At 42.4% G+C, this 14,702-nt stretch overlaps 1 protein-coding gene across 2 annotated transcripts in view; it reads right to left on the minus strand.

The window, feature by feature from the left end:
* Window positions 1–2,994: 2,994 nt before the first annotated feature.
* The window catches only part of STX1B (syntaxin 1B), a 68,424-nt gene continuing 56,716 nt past the window's right edge, over window positions 2,995–14,702 (minus strand). Inside the window, exons 9-10 of one of the 2 annotated variants that reach the window (XM_060256265.1) lie at window positions 14,039–14,149; window positions 2,995–3,058 (exon numbers count right to left, since the gene is read on the minus strand). In XM_060256265.1, the coding sequence (XP_060112248.1) occupies window positions 3,032–3,058; window positions 14,039–14,149 (138 nt within the window). In that variant the 3' untranslated portion in view covers window positions 2,995–3,031. Of the gene's footprint in view, window positions 3,059–11,210; window positions 11,420–14,038; window positions 14,150–14,702 lie in introns of those variants that run through there. The other variant, XM_060256264.1, reaches the window with a different exon arrangement.

A 14,702-nucleotide genomic window follows, 5' to 3' on the forward strand; every position in this document is an offset into this window, starting at 1 on the left:
TACAGGGCTCCCCATCATTTCAATGGGGAGTGTGCAGAAGAACCATCCAGCTGACTGTGTGGTTTGAGGTACAACAGACAAGAGATCAGAGCATAATTTTACTTTACACAGAGCTGAGTCCTCAAAGACAACTTTGCAAATGGTCTGGAAGAGGTGGGATCTTGCTTCAGGTTAAGCGTCTGTATAAATCTTTGCACATCCAAGGCTCCAAAGCTGTTCTAATCCCCAAAAGCACCATATGATAGGAAGAAAAAGGGAAATTGTTCAAATAATGTAGATAGGACAGGTAGAGGGATACATTTCTTCTTTAAAACAAAATTCCCCCCTTTTTGGATCGAGGGAGCTTTTTCTGATATGCGCCACAAAACAAAATCCTAAGGATGCACAAATTGATTTCTTTTATATCTACAAAAAAAAAATAACACTAGACAGGTTTTTTTTATTTTCAACTGGGAATTATGTTCTATTTATAAAAACTCATAATAAGTTTGTTTCCCCCCCTCCCCATCCCAAATAATAAGCCCACTAGAAAAATATATTTCTCTGATGTTTGGAATGGGGATAGTCCCTGACCCAGAGCACCACTTTGTTCCAGGTTACTCATACCTTAAATCTCAGTTTATTTATGAAATAGTTTTGCATAAATTTTAGGATCTAACATCCCAACGGAGTGTCCCACAGACTTCTACAATTCTTCTACACCCCCACTCCCCGCCTTCAAGAGCTTGTTTTTCAGTGAGAGTTCCTCTTACGGATTCTTCCTGTCCCTGCTATTATCCATCTCAGCTTGCATGGCTGATGGAAGTTAGTAAGGTATTCTAAAGGTAAGATTTCATAAGAGCTAAGGGCAGATATCCTGGCCACTTGGCAACGACTGAAGACTGGAAAAGGATCACCCACTGCAACAGTACCCTCCTTTGGCACAAGGCACCCAAGCAGGTCAGAGGCAATGTGAGTGAATTCTCACTTTGCATGCACTGTTCCTTCCTGTTTAAGAAGGCCAACTGAGTGTGCCTTGTCCAAAGCCTCCCGCACCTCCATCTACAAGAGGTTTTCAGAACAGACGGCTTTTTTTTGTATCAGGAACTCCTTTGCATATTAGGCCCCATCTTCCTGAGATAGCCAAACCTCCAAGATCTTACAGGGCTCTTAGTACAGGGCCTACTGTAAGCTCTTGGAGAATTTGCTACACCAGAGGGGTGTGGTCTAATATGCAAAGGAGTTCCTGATACAAAAGAAGTCCTGACAACAGAAATGTTCTGTGGGAATTGGGAAAGAGAGCTGCTGATATGAAGGATAACAGCAGTCAAGAAGAATATAGTTTGTGAGGTGAGAAAAACAGTTATCTTAAAAAAATAAAAATAAACGTATAACAGGCAAAATAGTTTTCCTTATCAACAGCCATGAGAAGACGGGCAAGGGGTCCCTGATGTTCAAGCCAGCAGGGAATTGTGCGACTCTGACACTACTACCCAATAGCTTGAGGTCTGGATGGTGCGTTTACATCCAGAGAAGCACAGTACTTTTGATAAGACACACACAAAAAAAAGTTCAAGAGGATAACCTCTGAAGGAAGGCAGAAGATATTGCGCATGATGTGGGTTCAATGTATATAATCCAGCAGGGGACAGTATAGAAAGAGAGTACGTGTGCAAAAGAAGATGCATGGGGGTGGGGGTGGGAAATCCAGCCTATATTCAGCACTGCTAAACCTGCTGATTTCAGTGGAGGAATTGAGCATGCATTTAATCCTCTCCCACAAAAATCTACAGGACCTGAAAGGGCTTCTGTTCCCATGTAGTTGGACCCGATTACTTTGTTCTAGAAAGGTGGATCTAATAAACTCCTTCTTGATCAGTCTCCGTTCAGCAGAGAAAGGCATCTTCCAAGCAGAGCAGCATCAAAAGAAGTCTTTCTCCCTCAGCCTTTTGTGTAGCAGAAAGGAAGTGATTGGATCTCACCTACTGTCTTCAGGACCACCTGGTGTCACAACAGAATCAACCATGAGTTACCGTGTGCAATACATGTAGCACCTGTCTTGTGAGTGGTTCAGTGCTTGTCTAGGTTGTTACTTAGATGGGGTAGACAAACTTAACTGATCCCACCAAGCCAATTGGCTACTGTAGGCGGGAGGAGGGAACAATTATAAATTGCCTCCATCTGGGATTTTTTTTTCTTTTTTGTAGGCGTAGGAAATCTGGCTGATGAACAAAGCTATATTACTCATATGAACTTTCTAATTTATTTCGGTATGTGCGCATTTCTTTGTGCACATGGAACTGAATCCTGCATTGAGAAGAACAAGGAACCCTGTACAGGCAAGAAAAGGGCTTCATGTGCCTCTGTTTGTGTGGACGCATGTACAGGTCTCCAGACTGGCTGCCATGGACAGCAGTCAGATGAAATCCCTCGATCCAAAACGGAAACGGACAAAGAAACAAAGAACAGGAGAAAATAAAATGTTTGTCCCTTAAAGGGTCTTCAGTTGTGGCATGAAAGGTTATATGTGTGGCATTAGGGGGAAAGAAAAAGAGAGCTCTTTTGTTAAATCATTTTTTTTTTTCTTTTGCTGTTCATAAAAAGTTTTGATCAGCGAAATGGGAAGAAAATATACTGGAGTTTGTCCCCCCTCTTATTCTTTTTTAAAGTACCATAAAGTTCGTTGAGAGACTGGAGGAGAGTAGAAGAGGTAGGGAAATGAAGGGGGTTGTCAATGGGGGGAGGGGGGAAGAATGACGGAAGTTTTTGTTAAAGTTGTTGTTTCTCAGCAAATACGCCACAGACTACAATAAACCGCCTACATTGAAACAATACACAGATCAATACCCAAAATGGAAAGTCAAGAGGATTTCGACACGTTCGTAGGATTGTTCTTTTTGTCTTTGCGCTGTTGTATTTTTTTCTCTCTTTCAAACAGTTGGTTTTGTTGTTTTGTGTATTATATTGTCAGGTTATTTTATAATTTTTTTTGTAAAAAAGATCAAAAAATCTAAGTTTTCTTTGTTCTTTCTTTTTTCTGGAGTTTGATCTCTTACATGCAGAGATGACGGGATGAAGCCTTTATTCAAGAAGAAAATAAGAAACGTATGCATGTACGTACACAGAGAAACACAATGCAGTATGTATGGGAATATTCCAAAGCATATACTGCATTTACCCCCAAAACCAAGATACAAATAATTTTTTTAAAAAACTCCTTTAAACATTTGGACCACTCCCCACCCCCCACCCACTGCATAAGGGGGATGCACTGACTTCAGCTGAAATATGACCTTCCAAACAACTGAAGGCAGTTTGGTCAATTCTTTTAGTACAGCTTTCCAAGGAAATATGAGAAATATACCCCACTTGAACCTGTTGAGGGCAAAGCATGTTTGGACAACATCTCCTATCATGCACTGTACATCTAATTGGGGGTCAGCCCTGCCTACCACAATTTTTCTAATATATGAACCAACTCAAAGCAAACTTTTGGGCTTGGTTGAGGGTAATTACAGTCCCTATGTGTTTAAAATGTGTCTGTGCAACTGCGTAAAATTGTATCTAAGTGTGTGCATGTTTGTGTGCACGCAAGACACCTGTACCAGTAAATCACACCCACATGTTCAACTTGCACACTGATGATGCACAGATAAAATATAATCGATATAGTCTAGGGACTGAGTTTGCAATGGCTTAAAGATATCCCAGCACGATAGCTCTGGTGCTGTTTTACTTTCCAAACCATTTGGGGAATTATTACTGTGGCAGTTAGTTTCTATCTGGGACACACCTGCTGCTTGGAATTGGGGGTGGGGGTGGAGGAAGCAGGTTGTCTATAAAACCATATGCTGGAAACTTGCTGCATTGCAAATCAGTTATGAATCTAAATAAATATAAATAAATGTGTTATCTCTCCAGGATACAACATAGACAGACAGACAGATTCAGATCTAGCTATCCGTACCAGAGAGTGATTCTCAAACTGTCATAGTAAGCCATGTTAAGCCAGGAATATTCCACCCCCCATCATGCATCCAAGAAAAACAAAACATGTTAACTTGTCCCCCCAGAGAATGATATATTCGGAAAAATTTATAGTAGACTGATTCTCAATGTTAATCATTAACCAAAGAGATGGGCCACATGATGTTAGGCTTTGCACTGATTGAGGGAAGATGTGGGTGGGCCCTCTGGGCTCTTCACCCAATCAAGAGATTGGATGAGGGAAGCCATCCCCTATGGCAATCATTTGTACCTCCCTTGGTAAACCTGCCCTGACACTTTGAGAACCAATGAGGTATACATATACACACTCACACATACATACACAGCTAGACAGATAGATACAGCGTATAATATTTAGGCACATTAAGAGCTCAACACAAGCATCATCAGTACCATGTACACATGTAAGGCAAACTTATTCATGCCAACAACATACAATAGACATTTGCTGCATTCAGTACTCCAGTTCCATTCCAAAGGGCCACATTGGAAAAATAATAACATTTCAGTGCAAATTATGGATGCTCTTATTGTGTGGTTTCTTTAAGATCCAACCTACACAATCAGCACATTTGTGTCTCTCTTGCTGACTTGAACCATACCAGAGTTACAGGTATGGGGGTTGAATGTTTGAATCCTTGCCTGTTTAACCTTAGTACACATATAAAACTAACACAGGGGAGAAGACTTATTATCTTTTTTTGGCTGGGGGGGCATTATATAGGGTATTTTTAAAATACAGGTCAAATATTGGGTTCCCCCACCTACAATATGAAGTGGCTCAGTCCCACTCCCAGCATACATCCATTTACTGCATAGCTTGGCTCTAAAAAATGCACCTCTCAAACACATGGTTGGATATTAGGGTAGCCTTCTCAGAATTGTTTTTCTTAGAGGCAAACCCAATTAGGTGGGAACAAACTGGGCACCCACACGGATTGCTTTCAATGTATTAGTTAAACTTTAGCCTTCTCTAAAGCTCTTTGATTCACTTTCTTGGGGTACTTAAAACCACATTTTAAAAGGAAACGTTTCCCCTTTATTCTTGTGTTTATAAGAAATCTGTGCATTTTATTTCAGCTTCTTTGTCAAGTTATTTTTCTTGCAAACTGCAAACATAGATCAGAATCATCTTCACTCCAGTCTCTATCATATTTAACTGCTCCAATTATGTGACCTTTTACAGCCTTTATCACTCCTATCCAAACACCTCCAAGGAAAATCTGGAAGGTGGGATTTAAACATTTTGGGGTGGGGGGGGGAGAAACTGTTCTTATGAACCATTTTAGTGCCATTTGTTTGGTTTGTTTGTTTGGTTTGGTTTGGTTTGGAGTTGCCCATAGAATTTTCCTATAAAATACAACAGCGAAGATGACAGATTCATGCCAGCAGAGGACACTTCAGAGTTCTCAGAACCTTTTATAACAAGAATCCTGGTTGGAATTCCCACTGAAGTCAATGGGTCTAACTCTAGCATAACTGTGAGGCAAAGACCTGCTGGTATATACATGCAAAAACAGGAATGTACAAAGAAACACACACGCATATGCAAACACACGCCATATACTGCCTGAAGTATGCAATTCCTGTGTGTGGAATATGCGTATGCCTATTACCCCTCCCCCCAGTTCATTTGCATATAGATACAAAAATGTGTTAATGAACATCTGTACAGCATATCTATACAGATATGTATGTATTTACACACACTCTCTTGCTCACGTATGCATTCACACACACACACACTTCCACACACACCCCTACTCTGCAAAATCAGAGTCCAAAGTGATAGAAGAAATAGCAGGTGTGAAATGGGTAAGGGAAATGTAGTTTGTGGTGGGTGTGGGGAATCAGCACGCACCACCTCTGTGCAGAAGATATCAGATGGGCCCTTTTCTTTATGGTACTGGGCAACATGAACCCTTGAGAAGCAATTTGCAGGGGCAACCTTTCAAGGAGAGGAACTGGGCCGAGGTGGGCAGAGCCTGACAGGACAGATGTTTGGTCAAAATGGGAACTACTGCATTCTCCTCTCTAACTGGTCTGGAGTAGCCTCTCCTGACTAAGAGTGCTGGACCTTCTCTGAAGACTTTCTTCGAGATGTTATCACCACCCCCTCAGCTTGGCTCAAAATATTTGTCTTCACTTGTCTATATTCAAAGTACATTGAATCCTAAAACATGGGGATGGCACAGACCCATCCTCAATTCACTTAGTCTCATTTACTTCCCTGAAGTAGAAGGAAATGGCTGGAAGATGAGGATTTTTAAAGGGTATCCAACATGTGCCATAATTGCCATCTTCTAAGGAAGTGCCAGATTGAGAGATGCTCCTTAATTAGTGTGGTCAAACCAAGGTTGGTGGAAGGATCCCACCCTTTCCCAACCTCTGCAGATCAAGATCCAGGGCTTTTTTTGTAGCTGGAACTCCTTTGCATATGAGGCCACACACCCCTGACATAGCCAATCCTCCTAGAGCTTACAGTAGGCCCTGTACTAAGAGCCTTGTAAGCTCCTGGAATTGGCTACATAAGAGGAGTATGGCCTAATATGCAAAGGAGTTCCTGCTACAAAAGAAGCCCTGTCAAGCTCAAGGACGTTCCAAGGAAGATGGATTACACAGAATGTGGAACCCAGGTCACCTTAGTGTGGATGTGCAAGCCCCATTACTCTAGTGCTGAAGGGTTCCTCACAAAGCTAGCCAATTAATGTTTTTCTTTGGTACTGAGGAAAGAGTGAACCCAGTGCCAGTGATATAAGTGCACTGAGAAAGAACCCAACTGACTATAAAAAGAAAGTGCCAGGGGGGTAGCTGTGTTGGCCTGCAGTAGAAGAGCAAGTTTCAAGTCCAGTAGCACCTTGAAGTTCAAAAAGTGTTCCAGAGCAGAAGCTTTTGAAAGGCAAAGTATTGGTATGGGATGAAGAGAGTGTTGACTCTCAAAAGTGTACACCCTGGAAATCTTGTTGATCTTTTAAGGTGCTACTTAACTCAAAAATTGCTCTACATAACAAAAGGCTACCATGAGCTTGCACCCACAGAGGATGTTGCTTGCTGAAGGTCTTCCTCCTTTCAGTCAACTTGCACTAGGACTTGGCAATTCTCCCACGTCTTTCCATTGGGTGTGCTTGAATTCAAGCCTTTTTTTTGCAGCAGGAACTCCTTTGCATATTAGGCCACACACCCTTGATGTAGCCAATCCTCCAAGAGCTTACAGGGCTCTTAGTGCAAGGGCTACTGTGAGCTCCAGAAGAACTGGGTACATCAGGGGATTGTAGCCTAATATGCAAGGGGGTTCTTGCTACAAAAAAAGCCCTGCTTGTCTCATTCCATCACTCTTGGTACAGAGGCTAGGGAGAATTACCAACACATAGAGGAGCCACATCCAAAACAGTTACTGATTAAAAAAAAATAGAGCGGAGTCTCCTCTATGGGCAGGTAACTCTTTACTCCTATGTGCTTCACAAAAGAACTTTTCCAGGCATAAGAGAGATGGGCACTTCTAGTTTTCAAACTACGCCTCCACTGGCAAGAAGGTTCAGGAATACTGACTTGTATGATTCGAGAGAAATCAGATTTTCTGGGGTAGGGTGTGTTGGAAGAGAATATGGCAAGCTAGTCTCTTTTTTTAAAATATATATAAATACTGTATGTTTCAGAATAATGATTCCACAGTACATCCACTCATAATATTATTATTGGGTAGCAGGTGACTGTGGCTCTACTGCATTACGAATATGAGCATTTATCCCAGATCATTCTGGGCACACAAAGGCACATTCGAAAGCATCTAATGTTTACTGGAATCTGCCTTCATAATGCCACTGAAGGGAGCAGGCATCAACTTAAAGTCCTTGAAAAGGGTGCATAGTTAGGGTGAGGAGGATGCCCTGCCACATCCCTCATTTTAGTTGGAAGGATGTAAGCTATTCTGCTAAATTTACAAAGTGGCATAGTATTAGTAGTATTATTACTCTTCAGAACTGCATCCGTAAGAAGTAAATCCTCACTCTTGAACACTGCAGTATATTTGGCGCGGGTCAGACAATTGCATCCTTGGACTAGAGAGTACATTTTCTAAGTGCACAGCATCATTACTCTAGGGAACTCTAATGAAGGAGCCTTTGTTATTCAAGGTGAATTTCTTAAACACATGTAGGGTGCCATGAATGCTTTGCTATTTTTCACGGGAGATGATACCACAGCAGAGCCACAGTATCTTTTTCTAGGGCTGAGTTTATTCATGTTTGCTGTTAGGTCAGAGGCACTCGGGTCAATCGAGAAATACTCATAAGCTGAACCTTACTAGTGATGAGCATAGTGTTTTTGATGCAGGTGTGCGTTTGCCCCAGCATTAAGACATTGGAAGTCGACTGGGGGAGGACGGGTGCGTTCAGCGCCTGTTTCTGCATGAGCAATACTCTGTGCAAACAGAAATGGGTCTGCAGATCAGCTTGGGATTCCTTCATTTACCAACCTGCAGTAGGAGCCCATTGTGGGGTTCTATGCATGGAAGGCAGGGCAAGAGAGCTGCTTTTGTTTTCCACTGGCATTGGAGCAGCTTTCCTACACAGAACAACTACTCCATGTATGTAATGACTCTACCAAGTGTGGAAGAAGCTCAGCGGCCAACTCTCTGAAGGGGAGAGATACCAGAATTGGTTCTAGAGCTCAGGGTTGGATCATGCCACTCCACTCAGCTAAGTACAGGGCTTTCCTTCTGCAGAATGGAATGGTGGGATCTAACCAAATAATCCTCAGCTTGTGTTTTGAAAATAAGGGCCAGTACAGGTGTCCAGCACAATAAGGGGGCAATGGGCTTCCTAAGTTGTACCGTGTTAGGCTGCAAACAGGAACAACTATATTTGTTAATGTCCTCCAGTGAATTTAAAAAAAAAATCTACCTGCAAAGCAGGGAGGTGGCTGGGCCAGGGACCTTTCTTCCTAACATACTGATTTTCTAGATGAAGATGGTTTCATTTGTGAAGGGGAACTGCAACACCAACACCACCATCCCCAAGCTGGTACACTCCAGGAAAAAAGCTTTACCCTTTGATTCCTCTAACAAACATATAACTGGGAGTTAAAGCCACTGGGGGGAAGTGATTGTATGGATCCTTGGTAGCATCAGCAGCAGCTGGGTAAGTTTCTCATGTGCATGGTGTGATGTATGAAGCAGCTCTTCCAAGTGAATGCATTTTGAGTCAATCTGGGAGCGCGACCTTCCACTACGCTAAATCTAGAATATGGTAGCATCAAATGACCGTTAACGATATCTGTGATAACTTTTTGTTTGTTTGCTGTGGAGACAGCTGACACAGCATTGTATAATCTAGGTTTTAATGTTCTGAAGAAACTACAGGCAAGATGAACACTCCCACAATCTCCCTCCATTGAGTCTAGAACACTGGAATGTTATTAGAAAACTAGTAGGTTTTCTAATGTGGTAAAGCACTCCATTTGATACAGACAATTTCTGGTTGCAGAACACCAAAACAGGCCTACATGGAAATGAAGTCTTGAAAAGAAAAATGCTTTTATCTGTTGCCAGTTTGAGATCACTCAGGGCTGAACTATGCATTTAGAAGTAACATGTGACGTGGATTTCTGGAGGTTGAACCATTTCAGACTGCAGGTGGGAAGAACTGTGATTTTTAAACACATCTGTCAAACTGTCTTTACAAAAAGAAAAACTAGTATCACCAGGAAGAGATCTGGCCACAATTCTCCCTCCTAATCTCCAGGTGCCAAGAGAGATTTTTTTTTTTTACGCAGAAATACTCAGAACAAGAGATTCTCCCTACCTGCACTTGTAAGTGAGGCAACCCCAGGAAAACTAGATGTTTCAGAAGATGCAGTTTGGGTTTGAATATCTTCTTCTGGTCCTCTAATTTACAAGGCTACAAGAGTATAATTTGTTTTGATACTCTTGAACCATCAGATAAAAACAAAACATTTTACTTTACTCACTCAGATGCAAGTGTGAATGTTGGGGTACTGATAAAATTGTATGCCTTAACTGTGAATTGGAAATATTTTTAATGTGTATGAAACTGCCAGAAGCAAAGTTTTCTAGTATGTGTATCTTTGTATCAAGAGTTCAGAATAATGTCATAGTAATGCTTACGCATTCCTGATGACCCAGTGAGAGATTTCTTTTTCTAATATGAGTAATAGAATATTCCAAGATACTGTAAACTGCTTGATAATACTGCATGGATATGTACTATTCATGTATTTGTTAAATATCATGCATAATGTTCAGTACTGATATGGCAATGTGTTCAAAATACACTAGCATCAATACGCCAAGTTTGGTCCGTGTCTGTAGCCCATTTTGGAAGCTGCTTTAGACTGATCGGTTTATATGCAGTTATTGGAGAACTGATACTGGAGTACTGTGCTTTTTATTAATCTCTCAAGGGGTGATCCAATTGGTCCCTAATGCACCCCACCAGGGCTGTGCAGCCCTCCCACAAAGACAGCTCTCTGCTCACCAGGGGGCTGCCAATGGGGGTGGGCGGTGATGAGGAAATTCCAACACAGGGCGCAGTGCACAGGGAGAATGGATGTTGTGGCAGATGACCAGACTGTGCCCTGAGCATTTACTCAGTTCTTCTGAGTGCCTAAGAATGAACAATGGGATTCCTAAAAAAATCTATCAAAACCCATGCTCATAGTCCCTAGGGATGGGGCCCACATGGGTTTCCTATTGCCACCTATGAAAAGGGAAAGTTTTGTATTTGCCACTATGGGGGGGATATCTTTTTCCCTTTCCAGAGGCAACTTGTATATTTACGATCACTGGGCACAAAAATATAATGTTCAAATAGCTGTGTGCAAGTTTGCAGCCTTAGATATTGCATAACGTTAATACTGAAGTATTTTGTCCTTTCTACTATACTATACATCCTAGCATTTTAAAGAATGGCCCACCTGAGATGACAGCTTAAATTCATGGCTACCTCCTCTCCTGTGAAAAGCAGAAAAAGAATCCCATGAACTATTTCTTCCCTCAGGGAAAACTACTGATATGAAGAGTGGGAAATCTGTTGGGGGGGGGGGGGCAGGCATCACAAGTTTTGGACCATGGTGCAGTTGGAAGGGGAGGGGAGTGCGGTTATGAAACACCTGACTGAGGCCCAGAATCTCTTACAATTCTGGGTGGAACCCAGGCGTCCAGCAAATGAGTAAAATGGATGACGAGATGATGCTGAACAACAAACTTAGATTTGCTGACCCAATAAAGTTGTTTTTATCTATAGGTAGCTGGAACATGTGCTGTTATATCCACTGCATGTACAATTTTTAAATTATTATTATAATATTATTATTAATTTTTTTTGCTTTTAATTTACAACCCAAGCGTGCCCCCAATGGAGGAGGCCAGTACTATACCGAGAACCACACAACAAATTATAATCATAATTTTCTTCTACATTACCCCCCAAAAAATCCACGAAGCAAGAGGAAAAAAGAGAGAGAAGAAAAGAAAGACAAAAGAGTTAGTAAACAGGATGCTGGGTAAGACGCGGGGAGACTTAAATTCACGGAGGCTGCCATGTTTGTTTCTGAGTAGCAGCCAATCAAAACATTCCATGTACATGTGTGCACAAAATGGCAGCCATATGGAGAATGAAGGCTGGCAGGCCCAAGGGCGCCAACTGTGGGTGGCAGACTCACTGGCACATGTGGAGGAGTTTAGGTAACACCCAGGATTAGGAATGAAGGAAGGCTTTCGTGCCACTGCTCGCTGCCTTCTGAGGCCCTCTCTCCTCCTCTATCTTGCTTCTTTCCCACCCCTCCTCAAATGACATCTTTCCCAGACAGCTTTTGGTTTATCTCTTTAACACTCATTCTTAACTGCAACCCAGTCTAGTCTACACTGTAAACTGCTTGGAGGCAGCAGCCTGTCTGTTTTTTGCCTATGTTATTCTATAAGGCTACATATACATTGAAAAGTGCTAGTCAAATAAAGGCATGAATGGAGAAATAATTCAGTCTGCTCATCAAGAACTTGTTCCTGCAAAGCATCAGTTCGTGGGGCAGAGGGAACCTGGATATTTGCCTAAGAAGCAAATTCAGACAATAACTCCTATTGTTTGCCTGTGCAGCTGCAATCCCAAACATAGGAATCTACTAGGACCACTGCAAAGAATCCTGGGATTGGAACCCAGTTTCAAATCCCACTTCCTTCTCCACCTGTAGAATTAACCCTACTTAATAGCTTCAGTTACCCAACAAAATTTGGCAATATTTCAATTATAACAGTGGAGAGGGAAACAGTTTGTCAGGGGAAATTATAACCCCAAAACAGATGACCAATGGAAACTAGTTATCTAGATCTGATTTCGTTTTTGTTGGAAAAGATGAACATTTCTCTTAAATTTATAAAATAAGATCAGTAATCAAATTTTAATCAAGTGTTTCTTTGTAAAAGATAATTTCATGTTAATAAGCTTATTGTAAAAGTCGGTGTGATTGGATTAACATAAAAATGTTATTTTAAATTTGATTCTTTATCTGTGGTCTTTATTAGCTACTTCAGTTCTGCAAAACTTATTGGTCTCAAGTTAAAGCAGAATGGAAATGGAGGGCAGGGTATGGAAAAGATCGGAATTCATCTCCAGAATAGGGAGGATCTCCGTTAGCAGGGCCTAACTGCATGTTACACAGTCTTCATGTCCTGTCCAAGTCCACAGCAAAGACTTCTCATCAGATATTCACTGTGGGCGTTTTCGCACTGACCTTCAAGTGGTGCGACCACCCTCCTCACGCCGGCGGATCTGCAGGGATTTCGCACCAGAAGCGCCGGCGCACCCAAAAGAGCCGGCGACTTCCGTCGCGAAACCAGCTCAAACGGAAACCGCCAAGAAGCAGGAAAACGTTTGAGCTGGTTTCGCGACGGAAGTCGCCGGCTCTTTTGGGTGCGCCGGCGCTTCTGGTGCGAAATCCCTGCAGATCCGCCGGCGTGAGGAGGGTGGTCGCACCACTTGAAGGTGAGTGCGAAAACGCCCTGTGAGTTCCATGTTCAGAACTCATTTCCAAATGCATGGTGGCCTGGTTCAGACTGGCACCACAATGTGGGGAGAGGGAACTGAAGCCTTCCTTTTCATGTTATTTCCCCAAACTGAAAGCACCGCATAAAGCTGTTATTTGCTCTGCTACAGAAACTAACACATACTGATGACTACACATAAGTTTCTCCAACAGGGCAAATTGTGACATCCCCAGATCGTTTCAGGTTGGGACGGTAAGTCCATCCCTCCATGCACTGCAGTGCCAACGTAAAACAGGACCCCACATATCTGGGAACTAAGTTCCAAGCACAGAACTCACAACACATGCCAGTTCAAAAGTACTTGTAATACACCTGGACAGAACTCAATACCTTTGTAAAGTGTAGCCTGGTCCTAAAGAGCTGCTGCCAGACATATGGACAAAGAGCCCAACACCATATGTTCAAAATCATGAGGCATATTAATCACCCTTACCAGGCTCCCTGCCTGTCAACACAGCAGATTTCCAAAAATGCAGAAGACCAGAACCTCACATATTCATCTGTTAAGTCAGAATGCAATCAACATTTTTGCTTAAAAAAAATGGATGCACATTTAGGACTGAGACTTTGATCTTCTGAGTCTTGGAAATTCCCACTGCAGTACTGTAAGGAAACCAGATCCTAATCAGGGAGTCCTGAATGGTTGCATTCCACCACCACCACCACCACCCCCGATTGGGTGAAACACTACATATAAAGCTTGAACAAGAGACAAGAAGCTGAGAGGCAGGGATTCAGCTTCACTACCTGCAATGGATACTGGCCTTTCTCTTCATCCTTGCTTTGTTTTTAGCTCCTTCACCAAATCACATCCCAGGTTCTTGAGTTTAACATTCCAACCATGAGAGTTTTCATTCCATCCCTTTTTCTGACCCTCTTTCAGTCTATTCTCACTTCTCTGCTCCAAACTGTATGTCTTCTTACCCCAAGGTGGACCCTAACTACCTCTTGCCCTTCTCTGCTCCCCCTATGCCCCAGCCCCTATTCACTTACCCTCCGAGCCTTGCTCTGGTATTTTACAGCTTTCTTGGTGTCAGAGACGGCTCTTTCCACGTAGTCCACAGAGTGCTCGACATTGTATTCAATGCGGTCAATCATCTCACCCTGCAAGGGGAGAAAGAAGGGAGTTAGAAAGGCAGAAGTAGATATGTTTAGGTGGATTCATCAGACATGGCTGGGAAAAGCATTCCTCTCCCCTTCTTCTAAGAAACTCAGCGTAGTGTACATAGGCTTACCCTGACAAATGACTCAGTGAGACAAGGAAGGGGTGGAGGATAATAACTGCCCTGAGGCCATCAACTTCACAACCAAGTAGAGATTTATAACTGACCCTCAACAGTTCAAGTCTAAGACCTGATTTTGTGTGCCATGCCAGCTTTGTTCTGCGCGTGAAAGCCTGCAGCTATGAAGCTTTGCACAAAGCAAAACAAAACTCTAGGGCTCTATCAATTTCAACTAAAAATGCCCCTAATACTAAAATCATTTTTAATTCAAGTGCTCACCACAAACTGCAGTTGGCAAGTACACTATTAGAACAGACTTCCCACTGCATGGGGGGTGGGGGTGGGTGGGAAGGCAATAGTTTCTTCTAAAAAGTTGCTGCCTGCTACCCATGTGTATATAATCTAAAGACAATGTATTTCTTTCTTTAGAACTC

Source organism: Heteronotia binoei, chromosome 15 (genome assembly GCF_032191835.1).
Source record: "Heteronotia binoei isolate CCM8104 ecotype False Entrance Well chromosome 15, APGP_CSIRO_Hbin_v1, whole genome shotgun sequence".
Classification (NCBI taxonomy): domain Eukaryota; kingdom Metazoa; phylum Chordata; class Lepidosauria; order Squamata; family Gekkonidae; genus Heteronotia; species Heteronotia binoei.